The sequence below is a fragment of the Podarcis gaigeae genome (genome assembly GCF_964106915.1).
Source record: "Podarcis gaigeae genome assembly, chromosome: 10".
Taxonomy (NCBI): domain Eukaryota; kingdom Metazoa; phylum Chordata; class Lepidosauria; order Squamata; family Lacertidae; genus Podarcis; species Podarcis gaigeae.
In genome coordinates this window covers 19,041,327-19,062,957 of record NC_139686.1, presented here as the reverse complement: position 1 = coordinate 19,062,957, position 21,631 = coordinate 19,041,327, and the positions used below count along the sequence as shown (strand labels likewise).

The window sequence follows — 21,631 nt, the reverse complement described above, 5'->3', positions numbered from 1 at the left end:
ACGTTAAGAGCATATTCATCCTACAGGTAAGGTATGCATTGAAATTTGCATAGTTCATTTTAAAAATATGCAAAAGATGAGGAATAGACAAGAAACCCAAGGCCAGATTTACGTTCCGCTTTGTGAAGAACTTAACTGATTTAAATCACAAATTAAGAGTTAAGGTGCTCAGAGACCAAGATTCCATTCCCACAGTTCATGCTTTTCTCAGTTAGCAATGCAAGCTATTGAGATCTGTAGACTTTGCACGCCCAACAGAAGAACCCTCCTGTGGCTGGTGGTTGGTCATAGCTGCGGAAACCGAACCTGAAAATGGAGGAATCTTCACTTACTCCCAAAACTCGATGACAGGAGAGGTGGCATTTTCGGCCGACACATTTAGCGAAGTGTTTGTCTTCTGGAATTCCACACAGTTCTCTGTAAGACAGGCCCAAGTGACAGAAACTGTGAAAACATACAATTGGAAGACATCTCCACAAAATGCAACTAATACACTTTCCTAAAAAAGGGGGGGACCAGGAATAAAACTGCAGAACTCAATAGGATGCTCAGGAAAGAAAGTGTCTGTGTCACATGAGGCTAGGATCCTACAGAGAGCAGGTCTGGGATCAGTGTCCAGAAAAGTGGGGCCCATCTACCATTGAAGCACTTCTGGAAAGCGATGAGGATGGTGAGCACGTGGTGAGGTGCTCAACACCAGCATCATGCCGAACCCACTGACCTCAAAGTTTGGCGCCAAACCTGATTGAGATAGCTGTTCATGAGTGTGACTGGGCATCCAAGCCTATATATTTATGAAAAGGATGAGGCATGTTCTTTCCTAGACAAGATTGGCTACTCTTGATTGACTGGCCACTACACCAGTGTGGTGTAGTGGTTAAGAGCGGTAGACTCGTAATCTGGGGAACCGGGTTCGCGTCTCCACTCTTCCACATGCAGTTGCTGGGTGACCTTGGGCTAGTCACACTTCTTTGAAGTCTCTCAGCCCCATTCACTTCACAGAGTGTTTGTTGTGGGGGAGGAAGGGAAAGGAGAATGTTAGCCGCTTTGAGACTCCTTCGGGTAGTGATCAAGCGGAATATCAAATCCAAACTCTTCTTCTTCTTCTTTCAGAGCCCATGAAGTTCAGGACTTAACAGCTCAGGACTACAGCTAGTTCAAAGGTGGTTTCCCCTCTTCCCCCCCCCCCCCACGATACCAATCCTGTGTGGGGCTAGGGCTAAATTTCAGCCCGTCATCTGCAATAATATCCATATCCATATGTAATGGAGAGAAGGCAAGACAAGGCAGCCTGCACTGCCTTGTCAAAAGTGGGTAGAAGTTTGTTTGTGTTTAGTGCACAAGGAGGGCATATGCTGGGTTGGCCTCCCACAGGGAGGGAGGGGCAGAAGAGTGAGAACGTGGCCATGTGGATCTCCCTGGACAGGGAGTTCCAAAGGGTTGAAGCCACGATGGGAAATGAAGTACTGTAGATGGTTATTGCTAGCCGGGGTGGGGGGTGGGGGTGGAATCGGTACAAAGTAATACAAAGCATCTTGCAGAACAGCAAGGGAGGGATTCCAGATTACCTGTGTTCCACTCATGATCACAGCTGCCCCATGGAAGGTCTATGGTGAATGAGCTGAAGAGGTAAAACAAGGCCCAGGCCAGAACAATAATGTAATAGAAATTAAGTAGTACAACAATCACCTGGGAAGCATAACCAATTCCTGCAGAGTGAACAAAAGAAACAGGGAGGGGATTTTAAGAAAATTAATTGGAGTAATAAAGCCAGGGTGGTTTTGTTTTTTCAGGGTTGCACCTACATTGGGGGTGCCCTGAAGCTCGAACTGTTATGGGCCCCCCTTTGCAACCAGCAACGAGGTCTCGGTAACCACTCGGTTATCTTCTTCAGTGGGGTTGTTCCACGACAGATCCCCACAATTATTTTAATAATAATAATAATAACTACGACATCTCAGATCTTGATTAAAATTGCTATACTGGATTATCTCACATGTCAAAGTCACCACAGTAAATAAATATTCCCCATGCCTTGTAGTTTTCAAGTTCTTGGGAGGGGGTGAGAAATAGGGAAATGTTATATACATTTCTGGGGCCCCTCTGGGGTTAAAGGCTCTGAAACTTAAGATTCTTAAATTTCATAGTAGATCTGCCCTGGGTTGCATCCCAGTGGTGGGCAAGCAAGTTTTAAAAGTCAGTGGTTTCTATACACAAACACAAGCGCACTCACTTACGCTCCATATAACACCCCTCTCCATTCTCCTTCCATGCAAACAAAGGGTTCAAGGGTTCATTCCAGCCAGGCAAAGGAGTATATGGCCCCTTGGGGTGGTGTGTGGCCTGAGGAGAGGGCTGAGGGACAAATTAAATCCTCTGGAGGACTATACTTGGCCCCCAGGACTTGAAGTTCCCTTTGCTAAAGTCAGCTGGCTATCAGTTGTTGATTGCATTGAAACAACTGCCTTTGTTGACATGGGCAAGAAATTCCAGCAGCCCTTTGCTTACGATGTTACAGCGAACAATGAACTCCATCCACTTCTACCTACCTGAGCTAACTGCCAGGCTGTGATTAACACAGTAATTTGTCCTGGAATGAAGCAGAAATAAATCAAGAGTCCCTAATTACCCAGGAACCTTTTAGCCTCAACTTTCCATTTGATCCAGATTTTGAGTAACCTTAAAATCATGCAAACATCTGATCAGAAAGTGAAGTGCTCCATTATACTAGAACTTGGAAGAGTGGGTGTCATCCACTGAATCTGAAGGATAGGGGATTCAGAACAGGCTATTTGCCATGCTGGCTGAGGCTGATCGGAGACGCCTGCCCTAATCCATAATTTTCATAAAATCCCCATAGGGCATGCATTCTCATTGCAGGATACATCAACTTTTCTTTCCCATTTTCTCAGGTGCTCCATTCACCATTCAGGGTGTTCCTTTCATTCACAATGTCTTGGTTTAATTTCCACTTACTTTTTAAATTTTTCCTGCAACTGTTTATGCACTGTACATTTCCTAGGTGTCATATATTCCAGAATCTTACAATTCTACAGGAAAACAAGTAGAGGCTTCCCCTTTTCTCTGTTACTTTACACTAGTTCCGAAGTGTGCCTTATGTCTTGATTTTGGCACGGCATCCCTTGTTGGAGGAACTGGGCATGAGGAAGGTGTTAATTTCCTACATGAGCACAAATCACTCTATATATTAGAAAAGGCCAGAGGTGCAAGGCCAGCCAAGCCCGTTGCTATGGCAATGGCCCAGGGTCACCTATGTAAGGATTGATGCATGCCAGCTCATCTGTGCCAGGGTGTGTTGTGTGTCCGGGTCAGTCTTGTGAAGGGAGTCGGCATTACGTCTTGAATTGCTGGAGCAACAGATATGCTTTGTACTTGTATGTGTCTGTAGCTGTATATGCTACATCCTGTATATATATTTCTCAGCATCCAGAACTGTATTACTGAAGCTTTATCTTCTGCAGCAGTAGACTATTTGGGGCTCTAAGCTGCCTCTGTGTGGTGACTGGATATGGAGGCAACTTCCGCTGTGTGGGGATCTCATCTCAGATTCCCAACAGACCTTACCCCAGCCGGAAGAGAGTGAGGGAATCTTTGATTTAAAACAAACATAAAAACATCAAAAGTAGACATAAGCATGCATTTTACAGAGCAAAACAAAAAAAGAGGGAAGATCTTTGATTAGCACCCACCCCATGCTGAATGGCACTGCATTAATACAGTTTCCCCCAACCTGGTAGATCCTTTCTTTTAATCAGTAAACATCTGCATTTAACATTTTCTTTCAGCTAATGTGCAACCTGAGCTTCTGTTTTCCCTTTGCATCATGTTAATTTTCCTCTTTTATAAAAATTGAGATTCCTGTGGTCACTTCAGCCACACTCTGTTGCCTCCACAACAGTGATCTTTGTCACAACTGAGAGGGGCATTTGCATTTTCCACTGACAGGTATCACTCTCAAGCTTCAAGAAGCAGCGGTGCTGCTGTTGCAAGAGACACAGTCGTTTAAAACCCGAAATAGTGCTGATGCACGATGATCTGATGCTAATGCTACAGCCAACATCCCAAATTGGGCAAATGTTGACATCTGCATGTGAATGCTGACACCCCCAGCTGAATCTGGTGGGTGCGCAGGGAGGCAAAGGATTTACCTGTTCACATTCTGTTTGTCCATCAGACTTCTTATTTACTTGAGTGTGGCCTCTGGTTTATGCTAGGGCCCTCCACCCCACCTGCCACAGAGCAAAAAGATCTTCACGTGATACAAAGTGTATGGAAATGTTATGCAAATATGTGTCCCCTTTTGGAAGCCAGGCGGAGGGTCCAATCCACATGCAAGTGTACCGGGCCCAGAAAATCCCATTGATGCCCTATGTAAGATAGCTCCTTTAGTGCAAAAGGTGGTACAGACTTTCTAGCAAACAAGCTGGCCCCATCATACCCAACTCACCTTCAAAGAGAGGGCACAGCCTCCGCCAGGACGTGACACCTCCCTGGCTGGTGTACTGCCCAAGTGCCGTCTCCAGGAAGAATACTGGGATCCCGCAGGTGAAAAGGAAGATGAGGTAGGGGATGAAGAAGGCACCTACAGGTTCAGAAACACATGGAGGTGTCAGATGCTCAGGCTTTCAAAACAGGAAGCTATGGTGATGACAAAGAGCCAAATGGGGAGGGGCATTTATTTATTTATGTATTTATGTATTTATTTATTTATTTATTTATTTATGTATGTGTGTATTTATGTATTTATTTATTTATGAAAATATTCATCCTTTTGTTGTTCATTTGTTATATTCAGAAAACCAAACTGAATTATTATTATTATTATTATTATTATTATTATTATTATTATTTTATTTTTATTATTATTATTATTATTATTATTATTATTATTATTATTATTATTATTAGAAAAGATATGTTTGCTAACCACACAGTTGAAGTAGTTTGGCCCTCAGAGGTGCTTGAAGATCTTCCCTTGGGTTTGGGCCAGCCAATAGCAATACACTTCTCCGGGATTCTGCCAGCAAAATGTTGAGCTTTTGGACACATTGACCCAATGGGCCAGTGAGCAGGTTTAACATGGTTTTGAGAAAGAAAGCTCAGACAACAACAAATAGGTTTTGAATACTTCCTAGCAGAGGAAGGTTCAAACCTTTGATCAGGATGAGACAAATGCAACTTTGATTGTATTTGATCACAGACAAATTGCATTTTAAAAAAATGAGTTTAGTAACATCACAGAGTCAGCCGTGGAACAAAAACACTGTCTAACTTAACCCTCTGCACAAAGCAAGCCTATCAATTCATTAGTCTTAAGAGCCCAAATGAATATGCTCCCAACTATTCTCCACAATATTTTGCTCTGCAAACTTTGAACATATTGAAGATATTTTTGGAATACTCTTATCTTTGCCAAATACTTACTCAGGATTGGAAATCTATATTTTACATACAATATTCGCTTCACTATTTGATACCAGAATAATGTTTGATACTTGATACGACATGGTATTCCGTACTCAACAGTGCTCGACTGCTGCCATGCAAGGATATCTTGCAAGTTATTTTTTACAGCTGACATGCAACCATAGTTAATATTAGATAGCATTCAGTAGTTGTAATGTAATATCAAATGGTGTTAATATTTGATGCTGGCCCAGCATTAAAGCAGTCAAAAGATGCTTATCACAGTAGCACCAACCTATTCAGCAACGTTCAAACTGGTGGCCCCTTGTGACATATGGGGCAGTATCCAACTAACACATCCCATCAACACAAGGATTTCTGCAGCAGAACTCCCCCCTCCTCTCCTTCCCACCCCATGTCCTCCCCAAATCTAGACTGGAGGGTTGGAGGCATGAACGGGGAGGCGGGCCAAGTCCCATTGAGCAAGCAGAAATTTTTGCACTGATGGGATGCACTACTCAACACTACTGTAGATACAGCCCATGACTAATATTTTGACTGAAAAGGGAAGGAATTGAAGCAATTCTAATGCCTTTTGTGTCCAGGTTTGGACAGATGCAGACTCTGCTCCTTGGCGTTAATTGCTAGCCACTTTCAACACCTCCATTCGTTCCAGGATCAAGCCAATATTTAACTGACTGGAAAATCACAATTAACTTTAATTTGCTCCGAAATCCCTTTAACGGTTCCAGCTCTTAGCAGGCTGGACTGGGCTCCCTGCCCTTTGACTGAAGTCCACACCAAGCTGGCATGGCAGGAGGCTGTGCCTGCTATGGAAGCAATGAGCTTTCAGGCCCTGGGGGTAGAGGGAGGTGAGATCACTCCTCTGGTTGCGTTCCTCTCTTCCTAGCCAATAGTAAAGGAGGATGCTTTACTAAGCCTGACAGCAGAAACTGAGCTGGTATCCTCCATGCTTTTCATTGTTTTTTGTGTGTGCTAAAAGGGCATGTACTTTTCAGTTTAGTCAAGAACACCAGCTGAAAGATGATTCCTTTTTCTTGCTGAAGAGAAATCCAGGGTCCAATTAAAACATGATGCCAGGTCATATTTTAAAGGAACAAGGAATGGAACCAATAGCGAGATCCACATGTATGTCAAGTTTGAACTGAGTGTCAGTGGTGGCACTCAGTTGGTGGCTGGTGTCAGTGGGAGGTAGAACGCAGGGAGACTAGGGCCACATTCAACACAATACATTTAAAGCAGCATTATATGAAGGGGAGGTTTGCTACTTACTTATTTAATAAAATTTATATACCACTTGACTGTAAAAAAAAAGAAAGAAAACTCCTCAGAGTGGTTGAGTGGATAGAAACATCCATCATCAGTATTCAATTACAGTATTGCTACCAGTATATATTTATTACTATTGTATTGATTTCCAATTTGTATTGATGGTTGCATTGTATATTTTTGTAATAATTGCTTTGGTTTGGTTTAATTTGTTGTACATCACCATACCCCAAAAGTGTCCTGGAAAAATCAAGACACCCCGTGGTTTTTCTTTTGTTGCGAGAGAATGTTGGCCATTTTGAATGCCATGATCTCACACAATTGCACACCACAATTATTTCCTGAGGCTGTGATCTTGTGCAGTGCCCCCAAAATACACATTTTGGAGCACCATGCCTGAAAAAAAGCTCTTTTTCAGGGGACAGGATTGTGGTGCAAAACCACACGAGATCAAGACATCCAAAATGGCCAACATTTTCTTGAGAAAAAACAGGAAGATGGCGTCTGGGAATATTGTGTCTTGGATTTTGCCATCAAGGTATTAGAGGGAATGCATCACCAAGAGAAATTTTATATATTAAGCAGTATAAAAATGGTTTAAAATAAATATTGAAATCATCCCTGACCATTGGCCATCATAGTGGGGTTGATGGGAGTTAGCGCAGTTGATAAGCAACATCTGAAGTGCACCATGTTGCCTGTTCCTGAAGTAACACTGGAGCTTCTTAGTAAACATGCATAGGGTTGGTGAACCCAAGTTTAGGAACATTCCAGCCTCACAAAAATAAAAACAAGCCTCCCCTCTAATCCCTCCTCAAAAACAAAATTCTCAAGCAGAAAGAGAAACAAAAAGGAAAGCCGGCATGGAAGTAGCTAATCCCTTTCATGCTATCAGGGTGGGAAAGCGGTTTAGGTAGGCCTCTAAGGCAAATCCAAAAGATTTCAGACCAGAGTTCATAAATCTACTCACCGATAACTCTTACAAGTACCAAGTCCTTCTAACCTGTTTTTCTACAAGCTTCCAGAAAGTCAGATTAAGTAAATAGTTATCAAACAAAACAAGGAGAACAATTCCCAAATACGTCTCTAGGTAATTTTTTCCAGAACACATACATAACCCACACGACAGCATAGAGCGTCTCTGTGGCAGATGACTCCTGTTGAGTCTTTTAAAGGAAACGTTATTATAATAGGTTCTTATACTGCAAAAGCCTATAAATTATCTTAACTGAAGAGAAGGACTTCTGTATTCATATTATACAACTCTTCGGATTTAAAATCTTACTAAGACAGTTACTGCACTTTTTACTTCAGTGGAGCTGGTTGAGATGAACACCTGTTATCTCCAAACTGCAACTTATCACACCAGTGGTACTAATATAAAGAGAGATGAAAACATTCTCTTGACTTTATTTTTTTTTAACATAAAAAGAAAACCATGGGCTCTTTTTTTAGCAGGTATGGCAGCGAATGGTGGGCCTCACTAACCCACCTATATAGGGTCCTCTGGTACATGCTTCCATTGTGAGGGGAAATTTAATTTACTAGCACAAGCATCTTAACACAAGTTGCTGGAAAACTAATTTTCTCGCCCCAACATATTTTGTTTTGTGGATGATAGTTTCATGTGTGTCTTGTTGTGACATCACTGTGAGACTCATAACAAGTCTCTCCACCCCTTGCCTACATCATTTTGAATGCCCCACAAGGACAGATGGGAGAATCTGTCAATTTCAGTTTCTCTCAGTACCTCATTTTCCCATCTTAAATTCATTTCTCCACCTTTGTGAATTTTTTTTAAAAAAAGATTTCATGAAAAAATTGTCAGCATTGTAGTGTGAATTTCTTCCAGTATAGACATTTGTATGCAACCTCCCCTAAAATACACATTTTAACAAATATTTTTACCCTAATCTTGCACATGCTTATATGTTGTTTTCACAAATATATACATTTTATGCATGTTTTATCCTAGTATGTGCCTGGCAAAATTTGGAGAAACGTGGCTCTTATTGTGTTTTGGTTTGCACATTATTTCAGAAAGTGTGGGTTAGGTAGGTTGTCCTTTAAATGTGTCCTGAATCAAATTTCTCCCTCATCCTTACCCACAAGTAAACAAGTGTGTGTCTGAGAGAGAGAGAGCTCTCTAAGGACAGAGTAAAAGAAGCCATCTCCTTGGCAACTCTCTTCATTACATCTTAGGACTATGCACCATGTGAGGCAAAATTGTAATGTTGTGGAAAGGAGTCAGGCTGTCCTCTCATTCCAAAAGATGGGTTAGGGAAGGGGAAAAGCCCTGCCTTTAGTTGGAACACAGAATAATTTCTTCCTTCGTGCAAGGAACTATTTCTACTAATTTGACTAGCTGGGGCTCTCAGCAGAGGAAGGGAGGAGGAGAGAGGAACCAGTGCTTCAAAGCCATTCCTGTCTTCCTTATTTTGGGGGGTCATTATTGGGATGCTAACCCATTACAGACTGTAAGGCTACCAGATTCTTTTCGATGAATCTGGAGACACTTTTCAACTTCAATGGATTTTGTATGGGGACTGATTTGTAAATCCGGGGACTGTCCCCGGGAAACAGTGACATCTGGTAACCTTATTACAGAGCCATAATGTTATAGCCAGGTTTTTAGTCCCTCTTCTCTCAATATAGCAATAACTCTGCCTGGCTTTCCAAGTTCTTGTCAAGATTAGTCAGATGGTTGTTGTTTTTACAGTAAAAGTCCTGTAGCAAGCCTAAAGACTAGCTAATTTGTTATGGCATGAGCTTTCGTGGACACACATTCACTTCAGATACATGAGGAATTGTTCTCTATGGATATTTGTGAGTGAGAGAGACAGACACACGGACACAGCGTAGAGCAAAAAGAAGTAGGAGAATTGGACATGGAATGCAGAATGTGCCTTCTGAAACCGATCAATTCAAGCATGGAAAATAAGTACGGCAACCATTTCAGCACTACAAAGCAGTCATCCTATACTCGCTTTGTAAATTAAGCATCCATAGAGGGACAGGAAGCCAGTAGCCATGTTTGGACAATCAAAACCAGGCTTCATAAATACTAATGAGCTCTGGGCACACAGGTGCAGCCCTTTCGCTTCTTTAGCATGAGTGAGGAAAGAAGCCATGAAGCCACAGTTAAGTCTGTTAGATGCAGACTGGGACACAGGGGCGCCAGCTAGGGGGAGCCCTCAATATCCCGCCATGATGTGCGCATGCCGTGCACCGTGCTTGCATCATGAGATTGCGCACATGACATGAGCAAAAACAAACCAATAACTCCTCTCCCACAAACACATTGAAAAGGCCATAGAATGTTAATCAGCATAAGCTTTGGTTGGAAAGGAATGTATGGATGATATTCAAAGCTAGTCCTTATTCAAAGTAGGCCCACTGAAATAAAGATGACTAACTTAGGTTCATCAATTTCAGTGGGTCTACTCTGAGTAGGACTTGGATGAATTCAACTTTGTCCATTTTGCTTCTGCTTGTAGCTTCTCTCTTTTTTTTTCCTTCCCCCCTTTTTTATTAAAGATTTTTTGGTTTACAAAGGTATGCACAATGTCTCTTTTTTCAAGTTACATTTTCCATAGGTCAGTTTCATTTGTTGAGAAATTAGGGTTACATTAGGAAGAAAAAGGGGTAAGAGGTGGAGGGGGCCATGTGGGGGGGGGGTCGGGAGGCGATGTTTCTTTTTTACGTAAGGTATGTGTGGGGTTTTGCGTCAGTGTCGTTTGTGCAGGTTCTCTTGCTATTCGCTTGTGTTCCCTTGGGGGTGAGAGAGGTTGGGGTTGGCCTAGGATGTGATTGCTTGTTTGTGATTGGCTGTGGTGAACTTTGTTTTTGTGTGTGAGTGGGGTGGGTGGGTGTTCTTGAATCAGATTAGCCATATTGATTTGTATGCTATTGGTGGATTCTTGTCATTGTCTTGTTGGGCTGTATATGTGATAAAGGGGAGCCATACCACGGTGAAGGCATCTTTTTCTATTTTTGTTCCTGTGTCAGTTTCAGTTTATTGGTTAATTTTTCTAGTAGGGCTGTTTCCCATACTGTTTGGTACCATTGGTCCATGCTTACTCCTGACAGGTCTCTCCAGTGTCTGGTTATGAGGTTTCTGGTTGCTGAGAGTAGGTGGGTTATGAGTTATTTGTGATGTGAGTGGACATTATTGTCTTGGAAGATGTTCAGCAGGGCCAATTCTGGGGTGATTTCTAATAAAGTGGTACCTTGGGTTAAGAACTTAATTTGTTCTGGAGGTCCGTTCTTAAGCTGAAACTGTTCTTAACCTGGGGTACCACTTTAGCTAATGGGGCCTCCTGCCGCTGCGCCGCCGCCGCCACATGATTTCTGTTCTCATCCTGAAGTAAAGTTCTTAACCTGAGGTACTATTTCTGGGTTAGCGGAGTCTGTAACCTGAAGCGTCTGTAACCTGAGGTACCACTATACTTGTTTAGTTATTTTACATATTTCTTGTATGGCTGTTCTCCAGAATAGTTGGATTTGGGGGCATTTCCACCACATGTGGAGGTATGTGCCTGTGGAGGTGCACCCTCTCCAGCATTTTGGTGAGGTTCCTGGGTGAATTAGCGCTAATTTCCTTGGTGTTAGGTACCACCTATAGGTAAGTTTCAGAGTAAGTAATTTTCTTTTCATTGATATAGATTTAAAGGGGTGGGTTAGACCACATTCTGGTCCACTAAGTGGGGTTAATCTCATAGCCTATGTTGTCCTCCCATTTTTTTTTTTATTACGTCTAGGGGTTTCGTGGGATTTTGGAGTAGCATTTTGTATATTGCGGATACCATTCCTTTGTCGTGTCCCTTTGTTGTTAGGAGGAGGTTTTCGAAGGTTGTCAGGGGCCTAGTTGCTGCTGATTTTACTACTGGATTGTTTATGAGGGCATGTAATTGGTGATGTGTTAACCAAGGCATTTGGGTGTCTTCTAGTTTGTCTTGTATTTCTTGTGTTGACAAGGGTTTATTGTTTTTATAGAAGTCTGTTGGCGATATAGGCCTTTGGTTTGCCAGGTTTTTATCTGGAGGTTTTGTGCTGCGTGATGGAACAATGGGTGGTATGCCAGGGGAATTAGTGGGGATGGGGCTGAGGTTAGTTTGCTTATTTCTGCTTTCCATGCTTTAAGCATGGTCTGTGAGTACCTCCTTTTTCTTTTTTTGATGAGGTGGGAGTGGAAAGCGACACGGGAAGGAAAAGTTCACCAAGAACCTCAGCACCATTGCTTCAGCCCCCCCCCAAAGGCCTTTATAGTTGCATGAATATTTATTTATTTACTCTTTTTAGTAATGTCGGGAGATCTCATGTTGTGTGTGGTTTTACACTTAGCTCGCAAGGACACAAACAGTTTTCGGGAGAAAATTGTGGAAGTCGCTGGCTGCATCCTAAGTCCCCCCCTCCCCACCTTGTACTGGGGTTTGAAGAGGAAACTCTTAAGTGGTTTTGTGCAATTTCCTCTTTCTCTCTGACCCATAAGGGTGCTGTGAAGATAAATGGCATAAATTTGCAAAACATTTCGTATTCGTATTCTGAAAAAGGCTGGCACTTGGCTTGCTTTGGCTGGCATTATTGATTCCCTCCCACCCCACCCCCATGGTATGCAACTGCAGGTGTGCAGGTTCTCTTGTGATCAATGGGAAAGTGACACAGTTGAGACATCTAGCAGATGCAGTGTAAATTTGCTAGGCAAGAGCTGCACTTACCACCACCATTCTTGTAGCAGAGATAAGGGAACCGCCAGACGTTCCCCAAGCCAATGATTTCTCCTGCTACAGAGAGCACGTATTCCATTTTGTTGTTCCAGTGGTCGCGTTCTAGTGTCTGATCTCTTGCTTCTTGCTTCTTCTTCTTCTTCTTCTTCTCCCCAGAGGCTTGTGCAGGTATTTCTCCATTGATCACTGCCCCGGGGACTCTGTAATCCATCCCACCTTCAAAAGGTCAGTGTCGCCTTTCACCCCTCCACTGTTATGCTTACAACAATCAAATTCTCAAGCTGGAGGAAAAGTGAGAGACAAACTGAGGGACACGCTCAAAAGTTCACACCACAGCTTCCTTGCTTACAACAGCTGGATATGTTGACATTCCAAGTGCACAAGATGTACCCATAGACTTTACTGAGGCAGGAGGTATTTACTTTGGATTAGAAGAACAGTGTCAGCTTAATTTTTAAATGATTCATCTCAAAATGTTCTGGTTCCTCACAGAGTATCCTTTCAGTAATCATTCGCCGATGTTTTGTACACCACCAGGTATTTTGTTTATTTACTTCCCCTTTTCATTTTAATTCATTTCACTTGTGAAAACAATTCAGTGGAGATATTGCAGTCCTGTTTACTTTTACGAAAGTGTACCTAGAAGCACTGGGCTCAGACATGTTTTGGGCCATGTTTGCTCCTGCCGCTGGCCCATCACATCCTCCCAGACCCATAGAAATAGCCCTATGGTCCCCCTTCAAGAAAATGTATTCACATTTGCCATGGAGCATCAGTGCAATATCCTTCACAACCTGGGGCCGGGATACCTGAACAATAGCTGACCACCAGCTGGATGCTCCTGTGATCTGTGTCAGGAATGGAGAACCTGCAGCTAGACTGGTGACTAGGAGTGGCCACTGAGACCATATGACACCGGTCCTGAAAGACCTACATGGACTCCCAGTACATTTCCAAGCACAATTCAAAGTATTAGTGCTGACCTTTAAAGCCTTAAACAGCCTCAGCCCAGTATACCTCAAGGAGCGTCTCCATCCCCATCGTTCAGCCTGGACACTGAGATCCAGCTTCGAGGGCCTTCTGGTGGTTCCCTCACAGAGAAGTGAAGTTACAGGGAACCAGGCAGAAGGCCTTCTTGGCAGTGGCACACATCCTGTGGAACACCCTCCTATCAGATGTCACGGAAATAAACAACTACCTGACTTTTAGAAGACATCTAAAGGCAGCCCTGTTTTGGGAAATTTTTAATGTTTGATGTTTTATCGTGTTTTTAATATTCTGTTGGGAGCCACCCAGACTGGTTTGGGAAACCCACCCAATGGGTGGGGTATAAATATATTATTATTATTATTATTATTATTATTATTATTATTATTATTATTCCAGATGTACTCCAGATGGAACTACAACTCCCATAATTGCTGACCATTGCCAATGCTGGTAGGGCTGATGGGGGTTGAAGAGCATCATTCATTAGGAGGGCCAAGGTTCTCCATTATTTCTGTACATCAGTAGACTCCAATTTTTCCAGAGCTCAGACCCATTCTGTAACTAAGAGGACAGCACCAGTCTTCAGACCAGAGGTGAACCTTACTGATGCCTTTGAAGCGGGGTGGGGAGTCTTCTGAGATTTATCCACCTTTAAATCCCAGACTTCTATGCTTTGTTCTCATGGGCACATATTCTGTCCCCTTATTTTATATATAAAAAGAACAACCCCCCAACTGCAAAAAGTGGTGGTGACACTATTTAACTTCTAAATTCTTTTAAACAGAGGATTCCAGGTAGAGCCTGACAAGTGGAAGTGGTAGTGTTTGCTTGTTTACTTTTAAAATTGCACCTTCCGGTTTTTTTCATATTGGCTTTCTGCACTGATTAAAATAAGCCAAACCATGGAATCATAGAATTGTAGAGTCGGCAGGGTCCCTGAGGGTCATCTAGTCCAACCACCTGCAATGCAGGAAGACTCTCCAATGAAGGAGAGTCCACCACCTTCCAAGGGACTTTAGATGAATACTAGCCTTAACTGCCTCCCTAAATTCTGGCCCAGCTAAATTACCAGTATTTAAGCAATACAGTTGAAGATGACTTGTGTTGAAATACATTTTCATTCCCATATTCTCTTTCTATACTTAATAGCACTTGGAGTACAACTCCCATCATTCCCAGCCAGCTTAGGCTAATAGTCAGAGATGATGGGAGCTGTTTCCAGCAACATCTGGGGACCTGAGGTTGAAGAACATTGCTCTACATCAGGATGCCCCAAACTTGGGTCTCCAGCTGTTTTTGGACTACAGTTCCCATCGTCCCTGACCACTGGTCCTGCTGGCTAGAGATGATGGGAGTTGTAGTCCAACAATAGCTGGAGGTCCAAGTTTGGGAAACCCTGCTCTAGATCAGGGGTGGGGAAGCATGTGGCCCTGCAGAGGTTGCTGGACTGCAATTCCCATTGGGCTCAGCTGGCATGGCCAACAGCCAAGGGTTATGAGAACTGTAGCAACATCTGGGGGGTGGGGGGAGACGAGCACAAGTTTCCAACCCTTGTCCTGGAGGACATTTTCAGTTAAGCTGGGCAACAGTGAGACCCAGCAGGTCTGACCGCTGCCCCATTCAAATGAAGTGGACAACCCTAAATATGTACCAGAAACCCCTTGCAACAGATTGTGGTTCCGTAGCAGGTAGGCAGTGTTCCCTTGAAAGAAGTGCTGGATTTACTTATAAGCTAAATGAGCTATAGCTTAGGGCCCAACTCTCTTGGGGCCCCCCAAAAAAATTAAAGAAAAAAACTGGATGTACATTTCCAAAATATAACAATTATTTGATAAAATACATATTTTGTTATGTGCAAATGGCTTTAGATACCTATTAGATCCATAAATTACCATATAGCATATATTCAACACAAAAAACAGCAACAATTTGTTGTTGACAAAGGACAGCTGGACATATAAAGGGCCCCATTACCTTCAGTAGCTTAGGGCCTCATCAAACCTAAACCCGGCCCTTCTTGTAAGACAGAGCCCGAAGGAAGAAAGCTTGTAAACCTCTCCATTGCTTTAGACCAGGGGTGGTCAGAATGGTGTTCTCCAGACATTTTGAGCTACAGCTTCCATCACCCCTGACCATTGGCTGTGCTGGTTGGGGACAGTGGGATTTAGAGTGCACAACATCTTGGCTACTCTGCCTTTAATGCATTGACTGATCCCAAGTGCATCACTGAAAGGAATGTGGCGAGTCCTAAGAAATTAGGCAGTGACAGAGAGCATCGCATATGCTCTGTAGCATCATAACTCACATCGCACGAATCTTTAACATTGTTCATTGATCAAGGCAAAGATCTGGCAGCCAAGTGTGTCTGCTGTTCTTCTTAAATCAATGGCGCTTTGGTGCCATTAGAGTCCAAGACCAAGTAACTATCAAGGTGGTAACACGGCAGGTGGTGGGGCTTCAGGCTGAGAGAGGGCTGCTATAGGTGATTGGATGTGGTGGTAAAAGTGGAATGGGGCTACAAGGCAGATGAAAGCATTCTGTGTCTTGCTCTGGGGGTTGTTCTAAATAAGGAGGATTCTGAAATAGGGAAAGCTAGTTCCATAATCAGACTTTATTATACAAACCATGCACATTTGTACGTCACTATTAAGCATAAAGCCTTTCTTTTGTGGAAAGCTGAAGCAGCACAGGGGACGGAGACTGGATGTAGGAGATCTTTAGAGGCTAGCAAAAGTAGCTGAGCCCAGTAAATCTCTCCAAACACATTAGTTTCTGAAAATTAGGCAGACTCTCTGTTGTGATTGGGTTCTGCCCCCTGCCTCCTCTGAACCAGAAATGCCTCTTTCCCTGGAAAAAATATGAGACTCTCAGGATGCTGCATTCTGCTGACAGATCTGGACATGTATTGCCCTTTTATTAAAACACACAATGGATACCAGCTGGGAGGCCAAATGCAAGGAAGATCTGGCACGTGAGGGATCTGGTGCAAATCCACCTTTTTAAGGCCATTTTGGGCATTATTTCAATAGAAACTGCATACATGTGATGGAGTAATGAGCCAGTTAAGAATAGGATGAACAACTACAAGGGACACATCTGCTGTAATTTTAATAATGCAGTGCGTTCTTCAATCTGAGGTCCCCCAATGTTGCTGGAATACAGTGCCCACCATTCTCAACCACTTTAGCCAATCATCAAGGATGATGGGAGTTGTAGTCCAACAACATCCAGGGAGCCAAGCCAGAAGAACACAGCTTTAATGGGTCTGTAGGAGAGGATATTCCACCTGCTGGGATCCCTACTTCTTTGTAACTTGTAAAAGTAGAGAGTCTTGATTACTTTCCCATTAGATAACCTTTGCGATGTGCCAACTATTGCACACCATCTCTTAATGGTGTGGGGTTTTTTGGGGGGGGGTCAGTTTTGAGATCATACTCCAGGGTCCGTTTGGCCCCCTGGATGTTACTAAACTAAAACTCCCACCATCCCTTGTATGCTGGGCTGATTGCATTTGTAGTTCAACAAAATCTGGAGCCCCAAGGGTTCTTCACACCTGCCTCAGGCACAAGACAACCAAGATGTTTTCTTTTGAAAATGTCTCATTCAGTGCTTTGTCCAGTGAGAGAATGTTCCCATAATCATGATGTACAGAGTATACTTTGCCTCTCCCCCACCTTCCCAATTCAGAATCTTTAATAGTTCACAATGGTCCAGTTCTCTCTCTCACACACATACACACACACAAACTCACAGTGGCCCAGTCACATGCTAACTTCCTTCATGCCACTTCCAGATGCACCTCAAAGAATCTTTGGAACCCTCTCCCTATGGAGAACCGCTCCAGGAAAATAGTGATGGCATCATTCATGTGAAGAGCATCAGCCATTTGTAGGTTACCGTTTTCCTCCACCACCCTGCCTGCCCGTGAAAACCAAATTCTTTGATTCATTCATTCTCTCAGCCAGTTCCTTTTGTGAAGAAAACAAGAGATTCCAATACACAGGGAGGAATACTACAGCCCAAAGTGCTTTGAAAGCTACACATGAATGCATAGCCAGAAGGAACAAGAAATCATGTTAAATCAGAGGGGCAGGGGGAGGAGAGAAGGAGAAAGAGGTGGGTGCATAAAGATATCTTTGCCACTAAAAATTGTTAGGCAGCCCACACACATGCACACCACACACAAACGCACACAGTCCGCCTGATGACTGCAACACAGCCCGACGCAGCAGAAGAGAAGGTACAAAACTAAGTTGTTACCTTGAAGGAATGAGCTGTCAGGGGTCTGGCTGACTGGGGAACCGTGAAAGCAATAAGAAAAAGGTGCTGGCTATTTAAAGCAAGCAAGAAAAAAAGCTATTCTGCAATGGTGTAATTCTAGACTTTGCCCGGCCCACATTCCTTCCTCCACCCCCACCCCCCAGGGCTGTACAATAAACTACACACAACTTCTGATGTGCCTTACTAAAGGAGCCCTTGCCCACTGCCCAGGCAACTTTCCTCCTCCTCTGCTTTTCACCGTCCGTGTGGAAGAAATGCACACAAATGTGTAAGTTCTGCCTCTCCTTTCACTGCGACCATGTCTGTGTCACTGGTCAATTTCTGTTCAGTCTCACCTTCCAAGGCCCAGCCACTGAAACATACCACAGGATTGTTGAACAACCTTTTAATGGGGATTATGGATATTGAGGGATCAAACAAAGAGGTGGTGTGGTGGTGGTGGTGATTGTTACCAATTGCCCTTCACCCCAAGTTCCGAGGTTACAACAATTAAAACACAATTCTAATATTAAATCACACTACTACGCAATATTAAAAACAGTTTAAAAGTTAAAATTACAGAAATAAAATGGGTCCTAAAATAGACATTTCAAGTGTCAAAAGGCAGGTCAGGGAAGTGTGTCTTCAGCATTGGAGCTCTTCATAAACCCCATTTTAACCACACAGAACTATTCTGTATTGTCAGCTACCTCATTGTTCAATCCAAAGTCTTGATTGATTAGGAACAGGTTGAAACACACAGGTCCCAATATTGATCGGGGTGGGGGGCTCCACTTTCTATATACCTCCATTGTGAAAACTGCCCATTCATTCCTGCTCTTCTTCCTGTTTCTAAACCAGTTCATGATCCATATGAGGACCTCTCCTCTTATTCCACACCTGCTAAGCTCACTTTTGAGTCCTTGGTGAGGTACTTTGGGAAAAGATTTTTGAAAGACTGAGTACACAGGGTCAACTGGAACACCTCTATCTATATGCTTGTTGACACTCTAAACAACAGCTCCGCTGAATAAGCTAGTGACATGGGACCAAGCTAAGCTAACCAGTCTGTGGTTTCCAGAATCCCCTCTAGAACCCTTATTTATAAATGGTATTGAGGCTGATCAGAGGGACAAGTTACTTATTTCACATTTGCGTTCTTTAAGAACTCTCACGGGGATGGCGTTCAGATCCAGCAATTTGTTTTTATTTTATTGACAAGGCTTCCTGTGGAAGTAAGTTCAGAGACAGGGATCTGCCCTGAAAGTTATTCTGCGAGGACAGAAGCAAAAAAAATCATTCTGCATCCCTGCATTCTTATTTTCCTTTAACTTACTTTTGACTCTCTTGTCATCCGAAGGCCCAACTACCTCCCTAGCAGATCTCCTGTTATTAATGCATTTAAATATTCTTTGCAAGACCAAGCATTCCAGCTCACTAATCTTTGCTAGGAGGCTTCTATCATTAGCTTATAAGCATCCATACACAGTCTTTTTCCAACCATGTCTCTTGCACTTGTGTGTTAGCCTACTCTTCAGCCTCTTAATTTCTATCCTGTGCCCTCACACGCTCAATGCCAACTTCTGCCCTCACCCCTTTAAATATTTTTTTCACCTTCCTTTTCAGCCCAGGGGGTGACATTAGGGTGGCTTCTTATGTTGCCTAAAGACAGGACACCACATTTACACAGCATGCTGAGCACATATTTTACGCTATGCTTGAGGAGATGTGTATAAAATATATATGAGATCTACACCTGACAATCCCAGGAGTCCTAGTTAAGTGGTTCTCTGCAAATGTGTAGACTAATTTTAAAGTTAATACTTGGGTTATTAAGATTATTATAAAATATGTTAACCTACATGGATACTGGGAATTGAGATAAACCTCTGTGTGTGTGTGTGTGTGTGTGTGTGTGTGTGTGTGTGAGAGAGAGAGAGAGAGAGAGAGAGAGAGAGAGAGAGATTAAAAACAAACATATAATTACAGCTAAAAACAGCATGGCGCCAGCTCTTTCATTAAAAGCTGTTAGTTCCCCAAAGCCTGTTGGAATAAGAAATAGTCAGGGGTCCATAGTTCAGTGGCATTCAGAATCTACAAAGGCATCTTCAGGGGGGGAAAGCCCAGGTAGCACCTTTAGGAGATATCCCTGCGACACTGAGGGATACGGACTAACGATTCATCTCTACACAAGAAAGCTTCACATGTTGCTAGGCTGTTGCTGAAAAATTTTCAGCTTTTAGGTTATTTGAATCAAGACACAAATGTGGTTTGTTTGTTTTTAGAAAGCAATAAGATAAGGTTATAAACTGGTCCCTTCCAATTTTGCAGATTTATGAATTGTTATTGCCAGCTAACCCCAGCAGATCCAAGAGATCAAGAACGGAAATTCCTAAGCTGTTTGAAAACATTGCAGTGTGTATCGCACTCACACAGGGGACATTAGAGAACTGCTGGATAACCACCCTAAATTAAGTTCTCACACACTTCAAGATATTCTTTATTGTTTAGACAGCTAAGCAGCTACCCTTGAACCACAGCACATTAAAGAAATTCATGACCTAAACGGTTCACACCTGCATCTCAAAAGCATCCCAAATTCTGAGCTCATCATAAATTATGATCAGTTAAATGTATTCAGTTGCACTTGATTAATCTCAGAGTTGCCAAACTTTTCCCCAGGAACCTGCTATATTTTCTCCCTCCCCCCCCCCACTCCAAAAACAAAAACCAATGGCTATGCTAGCTTGGAATGATGGGAGTTATAGTCCAAAGTATTTGGAGAGCACAAAGTTGAAAGAGGATGCCTTAGAACCCAAAACCTTGTGTCAACGTTGTCATAGAGACACATTTGACAAAATACAGGCAAAGAACTAGACATTCCTCTCTCTGGAGAAATATATGTGAATCCACAGCAATCACAATTCTGTACCAGAATTCCCTGTCCATGTGAATAATATTTCAAAAAACTAACAGCACTAGTTTAGAGCACTAGTTTGCTGGAGAAAATTTCAACCAGTGCTCTTAATTATTTTGCCTGCAACTACCGTAAGTATGCAACAATTGCCAGTGGTGGTAGACATAAGAGAAATCATAGAATCTATTGGCTCAGATGTAGAGTTGGTATGTTTTAATTAATTAGCAGCATGCTATATTTGCAATAAAAATAAATAAAAGCTAAAGAGTCTAGTTTTGCTTTAAAATTCTGGCCATCTCACCCACCACCCCTTATGACAGGTAGGAATGCAAAAGCAGTAGTAGTGTAAGACAATGTTAAGTGTCTCAGTAATTACAAAATAGTGAACAATATGTCATTACAATGGCAGGCTTTGTGGGTTAAGTCACCCCCTCCTACTGTTCTTTAATAGCTTCCTAGGTTAACAAGAGTATACCCACTGAAATCAATCGAGTTAAGACAATTTATTTCAATGGGTTATTCTTCGGTATGACTTAGGACACAACCCTACCATTCCAGTTGCATAACCTCACAAATACACACATGGCAAGCAGGAGTGGGTTTTTTTATACTGAAGATGTAATGCTTGTGAAACTACTTTGAGATTTGGTTCATCATCTGGAAATAATGAGAATGTAGGACAAGGGTTGACTAAACCCCAAAGCCGAATCTGGCTTCTCCAAGCAATGTTTCTGCCCCCTCAAACCCCACCAATTTTGCTGGCAAGAGTAGATGGCAATTGGGTAGATGAAGACCAGAACCCTAACAAGTCTGTAGATCTCCCTTCCAGTCATTGGATTCATTGATGGAGAAACAATCAGTATGAGTCATTTCAGTAGGGATTCCGAGTGCCTTTGTGTGTATGCACATGCATACAAGTTTATGGGATGGCCACACCTACTGCTGATATGTGATCCTCCTTCCCTGAAGGTTGGGCCAGGGTGAATACAGGCCACAGGCCAAAAAGGTTAGCCAACCATGC

At 42.8% G+C, this 21,631-nt stretch overlaps 1 protein-coding gene across 1 annotated transcript in view; it reads right to left on the bottom strand.

Moving 5' to 3' along the window:
* The window catches only part of SLC6A13 (solute carrier family 6 member 13), a 43,482-nt gene extending 25,754 nt beyond the window's left edge, over positions 1–17,728 (bottom strand). The window contains exons 1-5 of the mRNA XM_083700445.1: positions 17,694–17,728; positions 12,435–12,724; positions 4,469–4,603; positions 1,569–1,709; positions 333–417 (exon numbers count right to left, since the gene is read on the bottom strand). Of these exons, the coding sequence (XP_083556571.1) occupies positions 333–417; positions 1,569–1,709; positions 4,469–4,603; positions 12,435–12,654 (581 nt within the window). The 5' untranslated portion in view covers positions 12,655–12,724; positions 17,694–17,728. The remainder of the gene's footprint in view (positions 1–332; positions 418–1,568; positions 1,710–4,468; positions 4,604–12,434; positions 12,725–17,693) is intronic.
* Between the last annotated feature and the right edge of the window lie 3,903 nt (positions 17,729–21,631).